This window comes from Cryptomeria japonica, chromosome 1 (assembly GCF_030272615.1).
Source record: "Cryptomeria japonica chromosome 1, Sugi_1.0, whole genome shotgun sequence".
Classification (NCBI taxonomy): domain Eukaryota; kingdom Viridiplantae; phylum Streptophyta; class Pinopsida; order Cupressales; family Cupressaceae; genus Cryptomeria; species Cryptomeria japonica.
In genome coordinates this window covers 392,627,399-392,650,399 of record NC_081405.1, presented here as the reverse complement: position 1 = coordinate 392,650,399, position 23,001 = coordinate 392,627,399, and the positions used below count along the sequence as shown (strand labels likewise).

The 23,001-nt window shown below is 35.9% G+C and overlaps 1 protein-coding gene across 1 annotated transcript; it reads right to left on the bottom strand.

Annotated features, from left to right (window-relative positions):
- Positions 1-21,547, bottom strand: LOC131070930 (glycine cleavage system H protein 2, mitochondrial). The gene is made up of 5 exons (XM_058006622.1): positions 21,217-21,547; positions 20,916-21,004; positions 20,300-20,470; positions 488-647; positions 1-319 (listed from the first exon to the last, which is right to left on the bottom strand). The coding sequence occupies exons 1-4, from the start codon at positions 21,326-21,328 to the stop codon at positions 519-521; spliced, it is 501 nt and encodes a 166-aa protein (XP_057862605.1). The 5' UTR covers positions 21,329-21,547; the 3' UTR covers positions 1-319; positions 488-518.
- Positions 21,548-23,001: the final 1,454 nt, after the last annotated feature.

The following is a 23,001-nucleotide window of genomic DNA, read 5'->3' as shown; positions in this document are numbered from 1 at the left end:
TTTATCAAGAAATCCAATGCTGCATTAATTAGAGCTTCAACATGCTTCCTGTATAAAACTGCACTTTGAAGTAGGCAAATTTCAAAAATGCACGTACACCCTGTTTTTCATCTGCATTACTCTCAAAACAATGTTTTAAAACAATACTTGAATATAATATTAGAACAGAAGCATTACATGTGCATGTAGCAATGGTTTTAACCTCAAAACACAATCCTTAATCTCACATTCATATACCACCTAAATGGTTTCCATAGATAAAACTTTGAACTTGGCATTTGGAAATGTTTCCATGAAACTTTGATTATTCAAAGAAAATCTGCAGAGATAACATTCGGTTAGTATCTAGCAACTCTCTAGATAAATATTAAGGCTGTAAACCCAAATCCATACAAAAACAATGCGATGAGATACTTTTAACTTGTGGAAAGAAAGAGTAAACAATGGAATTAAACTTATTAAAAGTTGCATCAAGAGCTTCGATTACCATTAGCCTTATCACAAGGGCAGTTGCTCTGTTAATGGCTAGAATCCTCATTTTCACAAAATGTTGTGTACTGGTCTGCACTCATTAAAGAGTCCACCTCTGATGGGTCATTCATGCGCAATTTTACTATCCATCCCTCATCATATGGACTTGCATTAACCTGAAACCAAATATATGATTACCATACACAAAACTTCAAAGATTAAAAAAGATGCATTAATTATCAGAGCCCAGCTAGATATGTGAAATTGTGCCAGACATAGGAAATAGCATAATACTACAGATAATAATATCTTGTAATCTATGCTGGTGTAGCTATGGAAAATTACATGATATTATGCCAAACATATGAAAAGCGAACATAAAACTATGGATGATAGTATCTAGTGATTAATTTGAAGAAAATTTGAGTAAATTAATAAATGGTTCCTTCTAATGGCAAATTGATCAAGTTAACTGGCAAATTATTTAAAAACTGTGGCCATGAACATCACTTGTCATCTTATGTATCCATTAAATGCACATTCTACTTATATTTTGATTCAGTGCTACATATACATTAATGATATGGTAAGATGTTTGAGTAGAGTAGTAAGTTGTTTCTTCTTATGGCAAATTGATCAAGCTAACTAGCGAATTGTTTAAAAATTGTGGCAAGGAACAACTCTAGAGAATATCATCCTATATATCCATTAAATGCAAATTCTTGTTTCATTCTCATCCAGTGATGCTGTATACATTAATGCTAGAGAAAGAAAATTAAAGATACGATTTTGGCAAATTATTGCCACCATGGTCATCAGGATATTAAAACTGAAAAGTTTATCTTTTCTGACATTTAACATAATATTCATAAATGTTAATGATGTCGTAAGCCAGTCAAACACTTACTGCCATTGCATTCATCAGGAATACATCCAAATCTCCAGGAATAATCTCTTAATGTCCAGCTTCAGGAGACAAGATTGACTTTGCTCTCTATTAGCCCACTATTATATACAGCTTTGAAAACTTGAGCTCGAATATGTTTCAATATGTACTTGTTTATCATTTTATGTTACCATTGGCAACACTTGACGCTATGGCATTATCTTACAATTTTCTCCTGCAGTAAATTTTTAAAACATGGGTTGAAAAAAATGATGCAAATTGTGTCGATTAAAATCAAAGAAACCTGGGGATGTGTCCCGGTCTTTTTTGGCGTGTCACCATTTCCAGGCGCATCCCCATTTCCAGGAAATTTTGGGGACAGGGGGCGTGTCAGGGATGTCCCTGGCCATCCCCAAAACACCACTAATCACCGAAAACATTTCTGAAACGTGGGGACAGGAATGAAACGCAAAGGGGATATAGCCAGCCTTCCCCTCTGTTTTCAATGCATTTTAAACAAAAATAAAAAATCAAAGCACTTTAAAAAAACATTAATTTAATTCTTTTTGGGTGGGCTCCCACGTCCCAGGTCATCCTAAATGGGAAATTTTATGTTTGTCAAAACAATATTGCAAGTGACAACAGGGTTTGAAGTTGAAGGAGAAACAATTTTTTTTAGCAGGGTTTGAAGGGGAAGTTGTAAGAGAAGTTGAATCAAGGCATTTTTGGTAGTGGAACAACTCTTTCTTGAAAGAGGTAGGTCATTCTTTAAAAGATTATAGTAAGAAATAAAAAAAATTCTTTTTCATTTTTCAGTTTAAAGTTTCACTAAATCTCACAAAACCAACATGAGCAGCAATGAGGATGATAGTAGTGACAATGAAGTGGAAGAAATTCAAATAAATGCAACTCAAAGTGTGGAATGTTGTGGGTGGAGGTGAACAGGCAGAACAGCTACCAAATTCATTTTAAGTGCCTTTCAATTGTCTTGAAAATTTATGCAAAGGGCCCTTTTAACAAAAAACCTCTTCTTCAACTTGTGACAGCCCTAGATACCAAAAGTAAAAATTTAAGGGGGAATGGGTGTGATTTTGTTGCATTTGCAAGACAGATTTTAGAGGGAGCTACACAAGGGTACGGTCTCATAGATTGCACATGGAGGCAGAAATGAGGCCTCAAGGTGTGGCAATGTCAGCACATTGTTTTCCAAGTGGACAATCATCTATGCATATGCTATCCATGGTTGGTAGTGATAGTAGTGATATTGTCACAAGAGAAAAGAGGAAAATTAGTGGTGGTGAATGGTTGGTGGTGAGTTATTCAAATGTTCATTCGCAACTGCCACACCTCACTTGCTCTCTCTTCAAGACATTTTCAAAAGAGTTCCTCAAACATGTTGAAACAAGATATGCCAATTAGCTCATTTTATTAGAGAGTGTGTTTGAGGTGCATGATCCTCTACAATTGATGATGCTGAATTCAAAATGGAGTACATGGCCTATTCCAGCTCTACTAAAGGAAAGCCATCAATCAAAGGGTCCTTGATGATGATCGGTGGTCCATTGTGAGGTAAGACATTACTGATTTTATTAAATATTAAATATCAAATTGCTGATTTTCTGATTAAATTTCTGATATTAATATTTTAATATTTTAACTTTTGAAGTTTCTAACTTGTCACTTAATTCTTTTGAATTTTTTGTTTGCATTTTGCAAATATGTTCTCTTTCATCTCACTTCTTGTAGATGTCATTGATATGGTGAGATGGACTCTACTAATCTTGGAGAGATATATGAGACATTTGGCAACATGCTTAGAAAGATAAAGCAAACAATTTTGGCTAAAGATCCTACTTTGGGATTCTATAAGCAACATATTAAGCCCATTGTAATGCAGAGGTGGACACAATGAACACCCCACTCTATATGGAAGCCTTTTCTCTAAATCCCAAATGGCATGCACCAAAGGCTAGAAGGTTTGTGATATTCCCATCTAAACAATCAAAACAGGATGATGCCCGCTTTATAATAGAATTTAATAATAAATGATAATACAATTAAAATGATAATAAATGATAATATATATAACCAAATAAATAAATAGAACGAACTAAATAAAATCTTAATGACAATAATAAACAAGTTTAATATATAATTTATATTTATTAAATATTAATATTAATTTCATATTTATCAAATAATGATATAAATTTTACAATATTATATTATTGACAAAATAACAAAGTAATTAGAAAACAAATATAATAATAATAAATTCAGAAAATCAACTATTCAATAAAAACAATATATAATAGAATAACAATCATTCTAAATAAAGTTAATTATTAAATTAAATATAACTGCTGATGTCAGAGATTGTCCCCTCACAATAGACAGTGATTTATGATAATCAGATATCGATCTTGAAGAGGATTAAGAAGGCCAACAACATTGATTAAGATTATCAAAGACAAAAAAGATAATATGGTTACAACGTGGCCCAAGGTGAATGATCAACTGTGTTAACACTGTGGAGCCAGCAAATAGAATGAATTAATGCAGTAATCATAGTAATCATTATCGCTAGTATACACAATACTATCGGGTGTTGGGCATCTCAAGTATGAAGAGACAATACAGAGGAATATGGACATTGAATAATAGCAGTGAAGTATTAATCTGCGGAGTATTTAGTCTGAAGACCTCAGTAACGGGAGTTAAGAGACTTAGATATGCCGTAAAGAATATCCATTGATATGTTAGCATGATAACTATTACAAATGTATCTGATATATTTTATTGTGGCCAGCAAAAGAGTGTGGAACAATGGATATAGGGAGTCGTATGACATTACCAAGAGACAAGCTCGATTACCAAGCCAATGATTTGTTATGCGGTTGTAATATGCAAGGTCGTGCGGTTTACAAGAAACCATAATTAATACATACGTTAATACAAACAACATATAAAGAATCGAGAAAAGCTGCGATTATAACACTAAACCAATTATAAAGAGATACGATTATGATAGGGTGTGTCTATCCTAAACAATGGTTGCACTCATACAACTCTACAGGATATTTAATGAGGATCGGTTTGGTCTCTAGAGGGGGACATTACATTAGGGGATATAGAAAAGGATCATTGGAGAATAGTTACATATCGCTGTTAGCAATACATGGACATTTGTAAAGAAACTGATATATCAGACAGAATAAACCATCACCAAAGCCATATATATATCAATTGGGGCATATCGTACATCAGACCAGCCTCATTCCTTTATTACAATAAGTAATTAAGTAAATCATTTATAGTATATCTCATAATTGTTTATCAGACCTTGCTATCAGTTCTACATCAATCTGACATAATTGGTAAGAAATAACAATTGATAATTTGTGTAATACTCTTCACTTGGTTTTAAGTCGCAACCATTTGATAGAGAAAGAATAGGAATCGAGATATGTGCCCCCACTTGCCAAGATAGTCCATAAGGGGACATTACAAGGTTGCCTTCATGTGATAACACAAAGAGGTGAAAGAAAGGCTTGAAGGCCTTTCAAAAGATGTATTGAGTTGAGGAATCTACAATAGTTCGCACACAATGGCTTTCCTTCACAAATCTTGGTGGTCCAACATACAGTAAACCAAAGGCAAAGATAAATAGAGCTACATTAGCTCAAACTGACCTTAATGGTTGGTGGACATGGCATGAGAAAGATACATCACAATTTAAGATGCTTTCCATTTGCCTCCTTTCACAAGTTTCCAATTCCTCTAATGCGGAGAGGAATTGGTCCGCATATGGCTTTATCCACTCCATCAAAGGAATAGACTTACCTACAAACAAACGAAGAAGCTAGTGGCCATGCATAGTGCTCTTTGAGGAATTTCTCTAATGCAAAGAGGAATTGGTCCACATATGGCTTTATCCACTCCATCAAAAGGAATAGACTTACCTACAGATGAGTGAAAAAGCTAGTGGCCATGCATACTGCTCTTTGACTTCAAGATCATCAAACTCCAAAGTATCAACAGACTCCACCTTTAGGTGGGATGTCGATCCCAAAGTTGCTGCCCAAGTTCATGACGAGACACCAACGGGATTGGTTGGGATTCCGTTGGATGGCAGATCCTCACCTTTTTGTTGGTTCCTCTAAGAAAGAAACCAGTGGGGTATTGTTGGGCCTCTAAACAAGGAATGAAAAAGAGAACTTACATGAATAAGACAGATCTGTCAAATAGATAGTGGTTGAAATACAGTCCCTTGTGTTGACAAAGGATTATGAGAAGATGTAACTAATGGAATGGAAAAGAGAATACATGGCTTATAGCTCTCATTGAAGCTAAGGTCTTAACTGCAATGTAATGAGAGGATGTTCACAGCCCTTCCATCATGTCCTCATCCACCTCCCATTTTTTAAATAAAAGGACAGCCAAGAACAATTCCCTAACATTCCCAAAGTTGAGGGAAAATCAATGAAGCATGCCCAACAGCCCAAGAACAGCCAAGAACAGCCCTCAAATATCCCCCATATGCAGCCAAACATCACTATGGGTATCAAAATGGTCAACTTTTTTTAAAAAAATTTAAACCAAAAAATTGGCCTTGTGTGCCACTTATCAAACCTCAAATCTTCCATAAATGTTCATTTAAAGCAGCATATTGCACAACTACATGCTTCAACCCAAAGAATCATGAATAGATCTAAGTCATGAATCAATAGAATTAATACTCTCCATGGACCTAACCTAATTATACTGAGGGTTGTAAGGCATGATCAACATTCTCTTGTTCTCTACATCTCTACAAAACATAAAAGCGCTTGGAGATATACTCACCTTCATTATCAGACCTCATATTTGGTCATCACAAAATTAATCTAGGTTTTTCTTGAAAAATCATCAACTAAAGAAACATAGTAAATATTTCCAGCCACAAAAGCTGTTAACATAGGTCCACAAACATCTAAATGAATCAAATATAGATTTAATTTTGATTTGTGCTCATTGTTTAGAACAGTAGTCTTGATGAGCTTGTCAAGTGCACATCCCTTGCATCTATCACTTTTTTCTACCCTAAAGTTAGGTAATCCATACACCATATTCTTCAAATGAAATAGGGCACCACAGTGCGAGTGGCCAAATCTAATGTGTCAAAGCTTATGCAATTTGCCACTGTCATGTATCAATAACATCTACTTGATTGGATTAACAATCAACTTAGAAAGACCTCATTTACAAACACCTCTAGCCAATATTTGGCTCGGATCTTGGCTACAATTTCTACTGATTGCTTGTCAATGATCAAATCCAACCACTTCAAAACTGTCATAGCTGAAACTGAAAGTAAATTCTTTGCTAATCCAAGATCATAAAGTACATCATGAAAGTCAAGAATATTAGCAAAAGACATGCAGAAAAAAAGTAGTTCTTATTGTTGAAGATGTAGCTACGATAGAGATTATCAATGCAGTGTTCCTTATTTATTTCGTCTAGTATCAGCTCCTTAGCTTCCGTTCTTTTCTTGCCTTGTTTGCTGTCGGTGACTCTTCATGTTGCTACGGCTGTCGGTGAAGGTGATGTGGCTGTCAGTGAAGGTGATGAGGCTGTCGGTGCAGATGTAACTGTCTGTGCCTTTCCCTCTCCCTTCGTGTCACTCTTCACTAGAAATTCCGATATGTTATATTCATTATTCTTCCTTGTCTCGGGTTCTTCTTCTTCGGCAGTTTCAATATCGACTTCTCTCTTTCATAAAAATTGTGTGATTGTGTCTGACAGTTCAGAGATATTATGTGTTCCTTCTGTATACAGAGTTTTCAGATATATGAAGCTTTTTCGATTGTATGCGAGATGTATCATCTGAGTTCATTCTTATGATTGATTTGTAGAGAGTCAAACTCATATTATTGTGATTGATAGTAATCTGAGACTATCATCAGTTGTATTCTTTTCTGAGATATAATAAACTTCATTTTGAGTGGGTTGGGTTTTCACCCTCAGTTGGAGGGTTTTCCCAGGATAAGGACTTGTGTATTTGTGTTTCATTCTTTGTTTTTTGTTCTCAGTTTTTCTAAATTCTGGTTCAAGTTTTAACACTTATCCCAACAATAGGACATAAGGCATCATCACCAAGTTCTACATGTAAACCAACCTTTTACTCCTGAAATTTGCTAAAAAACTTTTTATTGAATGTCATATCTTTAGATGGATTGGGGGCCTGGCTCAAATGGTGAGCACTCCCTGTGATAGGAGCAAGGTCACGAGGTCCAATCTCCCCCCAGCCGACGCGGTACCAAAAGGTGTGTCACGCCAGTGGCATCGGTCACGTTAAAAAGTTTACCCAGTGCACTGCGGTTTAAAGGGAGGCCTACCTAATTCCTGCATCTAAAAAAATGTCATGTCTTGATGCTACAGTTCACATACCACCCTACACAAAAAAACAACTTTAATGAATAAGCATGAAACTGTGGAGACAGTGGTCTCAAACCTGGATGAAAGCTAATTCACTGTTGAAGCTTTTGCACCCTTTAAAACCTATTGCTACTGCCACTTGCCTTCCCCTTCTTAGGACATTGAGAAGCATGGTGGCCAAACTTTTAGCACTTGAAACACTTGATATGGCTTAAATCATTCTTCCATTATTGAAAAGAATTTGCCTCCTAGGGATTTCCTTTCTGACCCTTCCCAAGTCTTTTCTTGCAACTTTTATTCATCTTCTATCTTCTATTCTATATTTAGCTTCAAGTCCAATTTCTTCCTAGAAAAAATCATCCCAAAGCTTCTCAAAAGACACAAACACCCAAAACAAAAGGTTCCCAAAATGGAGAGAACATGACCATTGGTACCAACTCTTCATCCTTCACCTTAATCTCAATTGTTGCAAGCTGATCATAAATTTATGTGATCTTCATTACAAAGGTGGCTATTGCCTTTATGTCACTCATGAATGTGGCATTAAATTTGTTCTTCAGCAACATCTTATGGAAGATTTTAACACTGAGAAAGAGTGGCCAAGGCATCACACATATAGTTTGCTGATTTATTTTCAACAATGTGAAACCAAATGATCCTTCACAAAACCCGAGATGGTATGCTTTGCCTTGACCATCCTGTTATGTTAAGCCAACTAAACAACGTGAAAAGGTTTCAACATGGTTTCCATATAGACCCAATGATCAACATCTTCCAACAACATTTGCATTCTGCACTTCCGAGGAGTAAAATTTTGCAGCTGTTGGAACACGCTAAAACTGAACAAATTAGATCAACCACCTATGACAAGTCCAGATCAACAACCTAACACAGTTCTAGATTAATATTCCATACGCTAAAGCAACCAGGATATCACACCCTACAAAATTCAAAGTTCCTAGATACTTCAATCACTAATGTAAAGCACCAAAATCTTGCTACAACTCCTTCACCGGCAGCAACATATTCCATTCACAATCTTGGAAGATCTCGATAGCAGTGCTCTAACACCATGTTTAGCACATGGTATATAAATTTTGCACTACAGGGTTGAAATGAATAGTTTAACTTAAACTTTGATCAAACCTGCACTTCTAAATGCTATGCATACACAAACTTTTAAAAGTACCAAAAACAATGAATAAAAGTTGAGATCAAATTATATCAGTTGTCTGAAATATTCTTCCATTCTAGATTCTTCTGTGTCTCATGGTCATTATATAGACACGTTAATTTAGGCAAACAAAAATAGGACTAAAGCACTAATAAAGTTGAAGCTTATCACATTTTCTATCACTTAGAATTCTCTAGAAATAGGAAATTTAACTACTACTACATCCAGAATAAAATAAAAATAAAACAAAAATATTCTCAAAAGTTGACTAGACACTTTCACCTAAATTTTAAAAAATTAACACTAAATATAGTATCCTAAATTTGGGAAAGCTAAATATACTGTCCTGAGTTTTAACTCAATATGGCATCCTAATTTAAGGAAAATATTGTATCCTAAATTTAGGATATATTTGCTAATTTTCTACACCCAAAAACAATAGCTCAGTGACCTAAAGATCCAACGGAAGGTAATTGTGGCTTTGTTTGCAATTTCCTTTGTTCAATTTACTGAATTGTCTGTATTGTTTTCAATCCAATTTTTGCTTTGTACTCATGCTTCCTAGTCTCTACTTTTAGCTAGAAAGTGCAAGTGTTAGTTAGCCATTGTAGGTTTTACTTTTGGAAAAGAGAAAAATCTTTCATCATAAGTAGAAATGCCGATAAGCCTTGTGCCCTGCCCAAGAAGTAATGCACACTCAAAATCCACATATCTAACTTTTACATAATATAAAAAGTTAAGCATCCATTTCCTTGACAGTAGGGTTTTGCTTTTTGTTACAAAGGAGCTTCCTCTTCTAATTCAAAGAAGGATTTTACCTTACATGCTGTCCCATTTTGTGTTACCTCAAAAGGGGCAAATTAAAATGCTAACAAAAGGAATGGGAATGCAGTTTCAAGAACCAAAAACATTTCAAATTTCAGTGACAACAGGATGACTATTCAAATAACATAGGCAAACTAAAAGAAGTGTGAAATTTTAAAAGTAAATAAAATGTGCTGAATTTGCAATTGATGATCTTCCCCATTTTAAATTTTTAGGTGTTAGCATTTTTTCCCTTAGGAACCTTTTCTATTTTTATGCACCAAATGGTGCAGACGGTCCAGTCCTAAAAAGGGAGATGTCTCCTCCAATTCACCAAGGCATTTGGGATGTTGTCCAGACCCCTGGGTGGCATCCTAGTGGAACATTGCTCTGGACCAATTATCATATAAAAGGATATAAATAATCAAATAAATAAAACTGAATTGAAGAAGTTTTATACATTTGGAAAACAGATTTGCCTCACTTTGGTGTGCCTTTTGGAAGCATTTTTTATTTAATGAACTATATTGCATTTAGATTGAAAATGCCATCAAAACAAAAATGGTAGCTCATTGAGCTGCACTAACTCAAAATTATCTCATCCAAAGGAATGAATTGGTTGCAGTCCTGATTTCTCACTTTGGTGTGCCTTTTGGAAGCATTTTTTATTCAATGAACTTATATTGCATTTAGATTGAAAATGCCATCAAAACAAAAATGGTAGCTCATTGAGCTGCACTAACTCAAAATTATCTCATCCAAAGGAATGAACTGGTTGCAGTCCTGATTTCTTTGAAGGAGGACCATACAACAGATTATTACTATGCTGTAAACCCTGTGGAAGCATTTGCAATTGCTATGGCTGTAGTACCAATACTTGAAATGTACAACAGATCTTGCCTATATAAGCTGTGGACTGGTGGGATTGATATGATTGATTGCTGCGATGCAAGCAAAAGCTTTAACAATGAGAAGGCTCCTTCATACGTGTCAAATAGGTCCTTTCACAATCTTCATCCTCAGCATTAGGTTAATCGGGACCAATGTTTCTTTCATATATGTTTTATACAGACTGCAAAACTCACTACAACTACCAAAATCAATCAGATTCCATATATAGTTATACAGTTATACTCTCTGAAAAAATCAATTTTATGTTTAACCTGCTTTTACCAAAAAAATTCTCAAATTTTCTTTAGAAATTAAACTTGCCCATATGAACATTTACCTTTCAGAGAATAGAAAATTTACTTTAAAATGAAATATTCTCTTTTAAAATTTCCCAGCACTTCTACTGAAATATTTTTTTATTCTGACAATTTTTTTATTTTTTTTTGTCAATATAATTTCCAAATAAATAGCTGCTAATTAAATTTATTATTATTATTATGAATACAATATTCAAAAACATTAGTCAAATAGTATTTAATCAATTTTAAATAATATGGGAAACTGGAGCTGCAATCCTTTGAAAACCTTGATTCTTTTATCTCATGACCCCTTTAGAACTGTCGGGTGGCAGATAAGATTAAAAAACTACTAAATTCTAGTTGTTGCCTGTTTTGTGAACCACAGCCTTCATTCTACCTTTTCTCCCACTTGACCTAACACGTCACCTCCCTTCTGCTGATTAGGCCTGGTCAAAGCCTGCAATCCCCTTTGTATCACTTGCGATTCCTTTTCTAAGGTTGCTGTGATTACTTTGGAAAAGATTCTTTTAAGTTAAAAGTTAGCGACAAAGATTGGAGGTGACTGCAGGCTTGGAAGAGTTCCACAACTTCCCTTAAAACTCCGTGCAAGATTTCAACGCTGCATTGTTCATTTACGGATGTTGATGTTGGCGACCACCAAACTTTCCCATGTCACCTTCCTTACATACTGTTTATGCCTTCTAACTTGCTGCAATCAACTTTGGAAATTCAATTGTTATTTAAATTTGGACATCTACTTCAGAATGGTCATTAATAATAAATTAATAATTTAAACCTCCTAAACCTGGCACATCATCCTCGTAACCCCAACAGAAGCAATTGAACTAGTTGTTGCTCTTTTATTGGTTCATCCAGCTTCCAAAGGTTTATGGGCTACCATACTAATAACATAAGTTGAATTCTGATTTATTTTGAAGTGTGTAAGACAGATTTGATGTAGATAGGGAATGTGTATAAGACAGATTTAATGAGCCAAACTCTGCCAACCATGGTCAGTCACCAACGTGTGTACTGTGTCAACTTTGTTGATGTATGTAGCTAGGTCGGAGCCCTTCTAGGGCCGACCTAGCTCGCCTAGGGTGCATGTGGCCCTGCCGGCCTTAGAAGACATTAATAGTCAGGCCCTAATTGGGCGTCATATGTAACTTGTGGCATATGTAACTTGTGATTCAGTTAAATGTAACTTGCAACTAAGGGAGACTCATATGTAACTTGTAATATATAGGTCTAACCCTATCCTTGGCGCCAAAAGTATATGGCCGACTTGAGGTCCATTAGGAGGTATTGATTCATATATATGCAAGGTCATGAATTGAATAACATGAAGGACATGTAGTGTGCTCAAGGGTGACAATAAGAGCTTATCGTCTATGGTTGGGAAGGCAACAGATCTAATGTTTGCCTGCGGTTAACGAGCACTACCATAAAATCAACATGGTATGATCTTGTGCTTTTGTGAGGGATCTGAAAATGGAGTTTCATAGTTTGGATTATGTGTATGTCTAGCACGCTTTTTTGTGGTTACTAGGGCGGTGTGCGCCCTAGGAGTACAAAATTGTCGTCTGAAATTTTGACCCCAAGGCTTTTGCCAGGGTTGGAAACTACCATGGAAGATCTGGCTGTTGATAAGATTGTTAGCAATGGTGTGGGCCTCGTTCCGCCGGAGCGTGCTGTGGAACTTTATAATGCATTGAACTCATATTTGTCCCGGGCGAGAATCGATGGCGTGAAGGTCAACGTTATTCATATTTTGGAGTTGTTGAGCGAGGGCCTTGGCGGGCAGGTGGAACAAGCTAAGGCTTATTTTAATGGGTTGAGCGAGTCCGTGAGGTAGTACTTTAAGGAAATGGAATGATTGCCAGTATGGAGCACTACAACGACTTTGTGTATCTGGGCACTGAGCAAATCACCCTCGGTCGTGTTGGACGAATCAGAGATTGCATTCAAGGAAGGAAGATTGCTTGCACTTCTTCGCAGAGGAAGAATCAGCATTCAGGGGAAGACTGACATATCATCAAAAGTAACCCTGGACGAAGAGGTCAGAAGATTGATTTCAGCTTCAGAGGGAGCTTGAAGAAGCCTAACATTTCAGCTTCAAAGGGAGCTCGACATTTCAGCTTTAGAGAGAGCCTAACATTTCAGCTTCAAAGGGAGCTCGACATTTCAGCTTCAGAGAGAACCTGACATTTCAGCTTCAGAGGGAGCCACGTCATCATGAAAATTTTGTTAATGAATTCTTCTCTGTGAGGGAGAAGTTCAAGGTGCAATCCCTTGTTAATGCGTTCTTCTCTACGAGAGAAGTTTTAGGTGAAAGCCTCGTTCCACCCTCTGCGAGTAGGTATGGTGGATCCACCCTCTGCGAGTAGGCATGGTGGAGATGCATTCTTCTCTGAGAGAAGTTTGAGGTTAGAGCCCTTGTTCCACCCTCTTCGAGTAGGCATGGTGGAGCCACCCTCTGCGAGTAGGCATGGTGGTAATGCACCCTTCTCTGGCAGAAGGTTGAGGTGAAAGCCCTCTTCCACCCTCTGCGAGTAGGCATGGTGAGCCCACCCTTTGCGAGTAGGTATGGTGGGTATCATGGAAGAAATTGCATGATGTGCTTGTTCACCCTCTGGAAGCAGCTATGGTGAACATCATCCATGGGTGTAGCCATGGTGGTTGTATTCACTTACATTTTCCATGGGAGCAGCCATGTATCTCAGATCTTGAGAAGGTCTCCTCCCTAGCTAAGAGGGAGTGTTGACATATGTAGCTAGGTCGGAGCCCTTCTAGGGCCGACCTAGCTCGCCTAGCGTGCATGTGGCCCTGCCGGCCTTAGAAGACATTAATAGTCGGGCCCTAATTGGGCGTCATATGTAACTTGTGGCATATGTAACTTGTGATTAAGTTAAATGTAACTTGCAACTAAGGGAGACTCATATGTAACTTGTAATATATAGGTCTAACCCTATCCTTGGCGCCAAAAGTATATGGCCGACTTGAGGTCCATTAGGAGGTATTGATTCATATATATGCAAGGTCATGAATTGAATAACATGAAGGACATATAGTGTGCTCGGGGGTGACGATAAGAGCTTATCGTCTATGGTTAGGAAGGCAACAGATCTGATGTTTGCTTGCGGTTAATGAGCACTACCATAAAATCAACAAACTTTACCTGTAATTGATACAATATCAAGTCTCATATGAATGTTGTGGAGTTACAGTGAAGCAGATAACCCGAGTATGATAACAGGAGTGTTCCTGCTTGAAATCCCACAATGTTTTGCAGTTTCCTTTGTGAGTTCTTATATTAATAGAGACACAACTGGATTTCCCCTTGTTGATGAGTTGGTAGAAATTGAAAAAATTAAGAAATTGTTTGATTTCCTTAGTGATCAACATGGATGTTGATGAGTTGGTAGAGATTCAAAAGATTATGAAATTGTTTAATTTCCTTAATGATCAGCATGGACATATGATCATATCATCTGCAAACTGAAAACTGTGTAATACTATCCTTTTTCTACGGCAAGGAATTCATAGATTGTACCTTGTTTCTTGGTTTTGCTGAAAAAATATGTTAGATGGGATCTCCCTTATCAAGAGGTATGGACTAGGAGGATCCCCCTACCAAAGCCAATCCCTATTGAGGAGAGGAAAGTTCCACCAGCGCAATTGTTTATCCAACTGTTAAAAAATTTAAACTGCAATTGTCAAAAGCTGCAGACATATCCATTTTAAAAATGTTTCCAAACATATCTCGTGTTCAGATAGAGTATCGGTAGACTATCTCTCGGGTGGCAATAATGTTGTCAAGTATTTGCTTTCCTAGTATGAAAACAAATTATGAACTTTGAAACGACATTATGTAGCCTCTTCAGTTGTGGTGCAGTTGAATAATACTGATCCATCATCAGTTCAACCTTAGGCTGTTTGGAAACTTGGAATGTCACAGTAGAGCATTTAATTGTTCAAGCATTCTTTTGTTGCAGCATTATTCCTCTATAATTGGCCAGAGGAGGTCCATCTTCCTTGAGGAGGTCCAACAAATGTTCATAGAAAGCAGACAGGAAATCATCCAATCTAATGCATTGTCTCTTTGGAAATAGAAGACCACATTAATAAGCTCCATCACTGTCATTGGACGTATTATATTGTGATTTTCAGCTTCCTGCATTTCAATGGTGATATTTTTCAGCAAAAACAATTTGAGCTCGGAATTTTACTTGATTGCAATTTGCTGGGAGTCACTTGAAGTAGACCCTCAAAGTATTCAGTCACATGTGCACAGATGTCAAACAATCAATGGGCAATGTTTGTTGGCATTGACAGCTAGCTCTCTTCCATGGCTGCTTTATATTTGAGTAAAGCATTCCCAAAGATAACATGTGACTGAACAGTCAATGAGCAATGTTTGTTGGTGGTTTTGATTGCTAGCCCTTCCATGGCTGCTTTATATTTGAAAGTGAAGTATTCCCAAAGACCTCACAATTCCAAGTTTTCATTTCAGCTTCAAGTGGTAGAGTTCATCCAAAAATTAAAACATTTTGTGCCCTACGATATTTTAGGGTTATGTCCACCATTGTTCTGTTTGTGGCAAAAAATCAAGGTGAGAACGCCATGCATTTTCCAATCTCAATTGCTTTTTAGTGTGTTGTTCTAGTTTTGGGGTGATCTCTAAATGAACTATCCAGTGATTCAATAGAATGGCATCACTGACTTTGGTCTTCAGTATGACAGTATCAATTGGGGCTTCCCAATTTGTCTGAGATAATAAGTCTATCTATTTTTAAGATGAGACAAAGATGCTGCCTTTGTGATTTCTTGAAGAGGGAACATGTCAACCTCATTATTCCTTACCTAAGCATTCAGAAAGTGACATTTGTTTGATACACCAAAGCCCCCAAATGTTCCAAGACAGTAGCCACAGATAATAATATATTAATGTGAGGTGCTTGCCTCAGTGGCATTATGATTCTTTAATTTAATAATTATCTGGTTAATCCCATTTCAGCCACATATCCATATTTAGGTTCCAAAGTTTCAATTGAAGATTTCCTCTCTTTTTTCAGAGACCTGGGGGAAAGTTCAGTTCTCAGATCTGCTCATGGGTGACAATAATCTTATCCAGCATTTGCCTTCCTGGGATGAAAGCAGATTGGGAACATGAAATGATTTGATGCAGAGTACTCTTTAGTCTGTGAGCTACTATCTTGGACAGGATTTTAATACCATGTTACATGATGCTAACGGGCAATATTGGTTAATTAGTTCAGTGTTATCCTGTTTGGGAACGAAGACCGGCATAGTACAATTTAATTGTTTAAGCATTCTTTTGTTGCAGTGCATTTCCTCCATGACTATCAAGAGATCTTCCTTAAGGAAGTTCAAGAAATGTTGATAGAAAAAGTTAAGAAAACCACCCAGTCCTAGACCTTTGTCCATTTGAAAAGAGAAGACCACAGTTCTGACTTAATCATAGCGATCAGGCAAATGATATTGTGATTTTCAACTTCCTACATTAGACTGGAGGTGTTCTTCAGAAGATATTTATTAGCTCGTAATTTTGCTTGATTGTTGAAAGTTGCTTGAAGTAGACCTTCAAAGTATTTTGTCCTGTATGCCCAGATATCTTAACTGTCAGTGAGCAAGAAGTTTTCAGTCGCTTTGATTGCAAGCATAGCATTGACATTTTTCATGTTTGTGGTTGATTTTGAGAAAGAATTTAGTGTTCGCATCCCCTTGAAGGATCCAAGTTTCTCCGTATAGTTAATGCAGGAGATTTCTGCCCTACATTGTATAGTGTCAAGATCCTGATGGATTCTTGTTCTTGGTGTGTTAACAATCCCAAATTTTTGTTTCTATTTTTTGATATAGGCTAGCCCTTCCATAACTGCTTTGTATTAGAGTAAAGTATTCCTAAAGAAATCATGGTTTCAGACTTTCATTTTAGACTTGAAGTGGGAGAATTTGTCCATGAATTTATACATAACATACCATATGATTCCTGAAACTTCTTCTACCATTGTTATACTTATGGCAAAAGAAAGATAAGTGCACCACGCAAGTTCTTTTTGTAAAAAATGTCAATTGTGTTGAAATAAAGGATAAGAATATATAAGAACCAAACCCAAGGTCTGGCCTAAGGTTTGGAAGATCACAAAGAGCCAAGAAAGGACAGCAAAGACAATTAAAAGAGCTGGCCAGAAAGGAAAGACTATTAAACTTAGCAACAGCTAACTACAACAATTTACATATTTCATGTATCATACAACTTCAAATCTTAAGTATTTTTTAGCGTGCTGGGATGATCTCCAAATGAATTGACCAGTTATCCAATAGAGTGATATCACTGACTTTGGTCTTCAGTCTCAATTTGGGACTTGCCCAATTGTCTGAGATGATGCCTCTAAGTTTCTAACCATTTTTTCAGCATTGTAATGTTTTTCTTTCTGTCTATCAGTCAACGTTAGTTCTAGATCAAGTAAATGAGCTGTGAAATTAAATCAATTAAGCACCTGCTACAATGTGATTATTTCAAATCAGCGTCTCATGTTTTTTCCTCTGGGGATTTGATTGTATTGGAATCACACATTGGGATGATTCTGACATCTTGATTTTTTATTACCCAGTTTTAAAAGTGATTGAAGTTTATTTAGCAGTTGTATCTTAAGGGGTGGATATATACATTTATAACATACAAGGTTTCTTGAAACCAATGGAACAAAAAGTTTTCAGCTATAATTTGCTTGCTGCCCCAGGTCTTCATCACTTTAGCTTGAAACAAAGAGACCACCCTTGTGGTTTCTTGAAGCAGAACCATATCAATCTTATCCTTCCTTATTTGAACCTTTAGATAGAGGTGGGTGTTGGGGATGCTCATACCCCGAAGTTTTCAAGAGAAAAACCACATGAGATCTGCTAATTTTCAGAGTTGCTTGCCTTGGTGATATTATTATTCTTTGACCTAATGATTTTTCAAGACTTGTGAGGAATTTCGTCACTTAGAAATTTAGAATGATAACACAAAAGCAAGATATTAAGATAATCTAAGTTTTAGAAGCCTTGGATTCCAGGATTTGATGGAACAAGACAAGAGAAAGGTCAGACAAACTAAAGAGCCTAACAGACAGTTAGAGAATTATTCAGTGGTTGGGATATCAAGATCTGCAGTGTTGAAAAAACTAAGGCAGAGAGCTCAAAAAATCATGACATGAATTATGTGAGCTGAACTTAGCCATTGAAAGACTGTTAAAAAAATAATCTTGAAGGGATGAAATCAAATTAAACAGCTAAGACTCCAGCCGAAGTACATAAATTTCAAATAGATTCAATGAGAACAAGGGAAAAAACAGGAAACAAATTAGGCGTACAGAGAAGGAAGACTTAACAAAGAGGAAAAAGGAAAGCAAGAATTTTAGAGATCTGTAAGTTTGGAGCAAAAACAAAGATAACATTTGCAGGTTGTATCAAAAGTACAGTAAGTCAAACTTATATTTGGGTGAATTCAAGTATTGAAATTAGAAGACAGAAGATTGACCATGTTAAGGGAAAACATGAAAATCTAACGCCTAAATTAGGTTTGAGTGAGCAAATCAAAACTCTATCAACTTGCATAAATAGGAATTTGAAGCTATGTGAGAATCCAATAAATTCTCAACTCCAACATCATAACCTCAACTAGGCAGACTACCAACCGCAATCAGGACTAGCAGTTCGTTATATCTCCAAAGCCATTCAGGAAAGCAACAGAGCATAAATCTAAACAGGTGGATTCTAAGAGACAAATATGCTTTAAAAATGCAGACACTAAGACCGAAATTAATTTTGGAACCATAAGAACATTAGGATGCATACTTTAAAACAGCAGACACAAGACTGAAATTTTGATTTTGGGACCACAAGAACATTAAGATGCATATTTTACACAAGCTATCGTCCTACTTTATTGGTATGAACTTCCTTCATAGGCTTTCATCTTGTATTTTATTGGTTGTAAATTTCTTTTGTGGCATTTTTTGAAGGTATCTATCCCCTTGAATTCCTTGCCAATTATGGCTTTGTTCATCAGATTTATGATGTGATACATCCCCTGGAAAATTGATTGGCTTTATGCTGACTAAACAATTAATTGTTGAGTTTTTTAACTTGGAAAGGAACTTCTGCATAGGTTGATTCACATTGTGAACGTGTTGGAAATGGTTCACAAGTGGTTCAAGTTATTCTATTTTGCATTTCACTTTTAAGGATTCAAGTGAAAGTTAATTATTTAGCTAAATCATGTCTAATAAAGTGCAGATAAACAATAATGAACATACTTATCTCTGAACTTAAATATCTTGTAAGAGATAAGGAGCTCTCTGAAGATTAGATCTTTACTAAATAATATAAAGATAGGTGCAAAATTGAATAAAGTAATATACAGTAAATTCCTATGCAGTTGTGAGATGTACAGCTTGTAGAGGTTTCCTTGTAAGTTTTTGAAGGAACGAAGACTAATTTGAAGGTGCAATTATATGTTTATCTGTTTTATGTTTCCCAATTTAAGTTTCAGCTATTTTGTGCAATTGTTGCAATATTCAGAAATTTATTTTTTCTGCTGTTAAATAATAAATGATTTAGTTATTTAATTAGAGAGACAATAGGACAGCAGTCACCTGGGATTTGAAATTCTTCTTTAACTAAACACCAAATATGAGATTGTGACAGATGCAAATAAATCAAGCATACTTCATAAGTAGTTGACAGCTGCATGTTCAAGGATTTTGGTGTTCTGTAAACGAAGTTTGGTAATCTCAGTGGTAAATCCTAACTAATCACTGTAACACGGCATAAAACTTATGCATGAACATTAAAGTCTAAAGGAAACGAGAGATAAATCTATCAAAACATCAAACGATTGATAAACACCTTGACCTGATTTGTAGTTACAGCTCGACTTGTTCTAATTCAAGTTAAGATGTGTATAGAACCGAGAATATAAGGCGATTGAGATAACATGACTATCTATAGTCTAAAAGAAAATTGCACAATTCCAGGATCTAACGCTTAAAAATGCACAACTTGTATACCAATATCTAAGGAAAGTGCAACATTTATAAAGATGTAGTGCTTAAGCTGAACACAGTTTAGATTAGAAGCACGACTGTTCGCACAATTCTCTACATACGTGAAAATGATTGCTCCGTGCAGCTATTCATGAGCAAATGCAGTTGTTCGTGACCAAAACAACAATCTATGATGCATCAAAGTCAAGTAAGCAACAATTTATTTCAGTACAGCAAACTATGATGCACCAAAGTCAACCATGGTAAACAGCAATTTATCTCAATGCTCAAGTTCCTGAAATCTTACCAAACCAGGAGAGCTATTGAGTTCTGCATTGACTTCGATTATTTCTCCTGAAATAGGCGAGAATACATCACTGGTCGCTTTTACACTTTCTACAGCACCAAAAGTGCCCCCTTTTGAAACATTAGTCCCCACATCGGGTAGCTCAACAAACACAACATCTCCTAGATGATCCTGTAAGATTCAAATTCAACAAATAGAAACAAAAAGAATCATTTAACCAAATAATATTTGCACCCATTATAATGGCAACTACATCAAGCCTCTCATTGCTGCACATAGAAATAACATGCCAATTTCACACCCAAAACATTAAGATATGCAGACATTCTTATGAAACCTCCACAAAAAACTTTATAAATAGTAGCATCAACACTAAATCACAGAAGACTTGCAAAAACCAACTTAGTCTCATTATTACAAAATCAAAAGCGGAAGATGAAAACCCAATTATGGATATTTTAAAATCTAACAAATCAAATAAGACTACACTGAAAATAACACTGTACGCACTAAGAATCCGAACCCACTCCCAAATAAGATCTATTCACTTGACTTTTGCCTTAAAGAGCACTCGCACGTAATCAAACCCATGGATTAGTGGTACTGTGACACTAACCTGAGCATGATCACTTATTCCAACAACAGCAAGTGGACCGTCAACTTTGACCCACTCATGTGAATCAGCATATTTAAGGTCCTTGACAACTGCGAAAAAAACATAAAATACACTGAAATTTTCAACGAACAGAATAACTCTGTTTTCGTTATTTATAAACGGTTGTGGCAGATTCAGATTTAGGGTGTTCGATTCGTATTCAGGCTCTCATTTTAGTAAATCATCTAGCCAGAGAATAAAGGCTCCAAGTTCAAAAACAAACCCATGGAAACATAAAGAAAATAGAATAAAAATATCATACCAGAGGCAAACCCACGAGCGAGAAGAGCGTGAAATGGAAATGGGGGAGATCTGGCGGAGCTTATGCTCATCTTCACTCTTAAATGAGACGCAGCTCGCGAAGCCCAGGCCATTTTGGCTGATCTTCAACACCACCACCTCCGATCCTCAAATCCTCTCTACCTGAATACAAATTTCCAACTCAACTCACCTCGCCGCCTCCTCGTTTAATGGGCTGAACGAGCAAGTGCATACATATTACATACCAACTGTTTTGCAATATTTTTAAGCAAAGCGATGGGTAGCTCTCACATCACCCACCTTAGGTGCCACTACCACCAACCCCGAATACCATTCGCATATCATTCGTCCTCCACTTGTTTATACAGTGTGGCCTCCTCCTTGGCACCATTCCACCCCTCATTAAATTTATTCTGCTATTATTAGAGGAATCGTATAGATTGATGATGGATAATTTTTTCCTTAATTCTTTTTTCTTTCTTTTCTTTTCATAGTGTTGGTGTTTTTCTTGGTCTCAAAGGCTATTCAGTTTGGTGGACATCAATAAAATCATTTATCCATTCATTTCTTTCGTCTACATTCTTGTCATTCATATCTTCATTGATTATCATTTCTTTTGGTACCCTTTCATTTAATTTTTTTCCTTTGAATACATTCATAAAATCGAAAGATTGAACCTTGTTTTATTATAGATAAAGTTCATCTACCTATATAATCCATTTTCTCTTCATCATTTTCTTTTCCTTCTCCTCCTTCTACATCCTTGGCATCCACATCTTCATTGACTATCATTTCTTTTGGTATCCCTCTATCTAAAAAAAATTGTTTTAATTTGTTCAATGAAGAAATGTCATTTTGCAATGTCATGTACCAATGTTTAGATTCACCTACTAAGTATATAGAAAAACCTAATATCCATATTAGACAGTGACCATAAGCTCTCTTATATTTATTCCACCATTCTTATAAATTTGCATTGCTATTAAAATCAAGAATCCCCATTGAAACTAAGATTTCTAAATTTTTACTACATACACAACTCTCATTGTATCATTTTGTAATTATTTTGATTTTAGTAATAAAATACAAATAATAGACATCTAAAAATGTTTGGTGATCTTTCCATGACTTTCAAAATATCAAAAAAAAATCTTTAAATTGTGGCCAATAAAGTTGATTTGAGAAATTATAAGTTATTAGAATAAGTACCCAATATTGATGATCTAAAATTGGTTTTTGGATAGTATATTCTTCAAATTATCCGTCTTCAATTTAAAATTGTAGAAAATTGCATAATTTTATGAAAGATATAGCCTTCAAAAATTAGGATTTTGTCCTCATCTTTGCAAAACATGATGTTGATACCACTTGATAAGATACACACATGTTTAATATTATAAATAATACAATGTAAAGGAAAGATGACACAAAACAAAAAGAGATTTTGTAGGCCAAGATTCCCTAATATTCAATATATATAGAAGTAGAATAAACCCTTAAGGTATAATAACACCATACATTACTCCTCGTGGAAGAAACTACATCACACTATATCTCTAAGAGATCTCAAACATAATATCATTCTCAACGCATATCCTTACAATGATATTAAATTCCTATATATATACCATCTCCTAATAACAAAATGGAGGGGTGCCATAATTCCAATGAAGGCCTACTCACCACCTAATATAATTAATTACATAAGTTGTCCACATTACTCATATATCTAACTAAAGGGATGTGTGCCACAAGTTGGCATCTCCATCCATCTAAATACATTGTA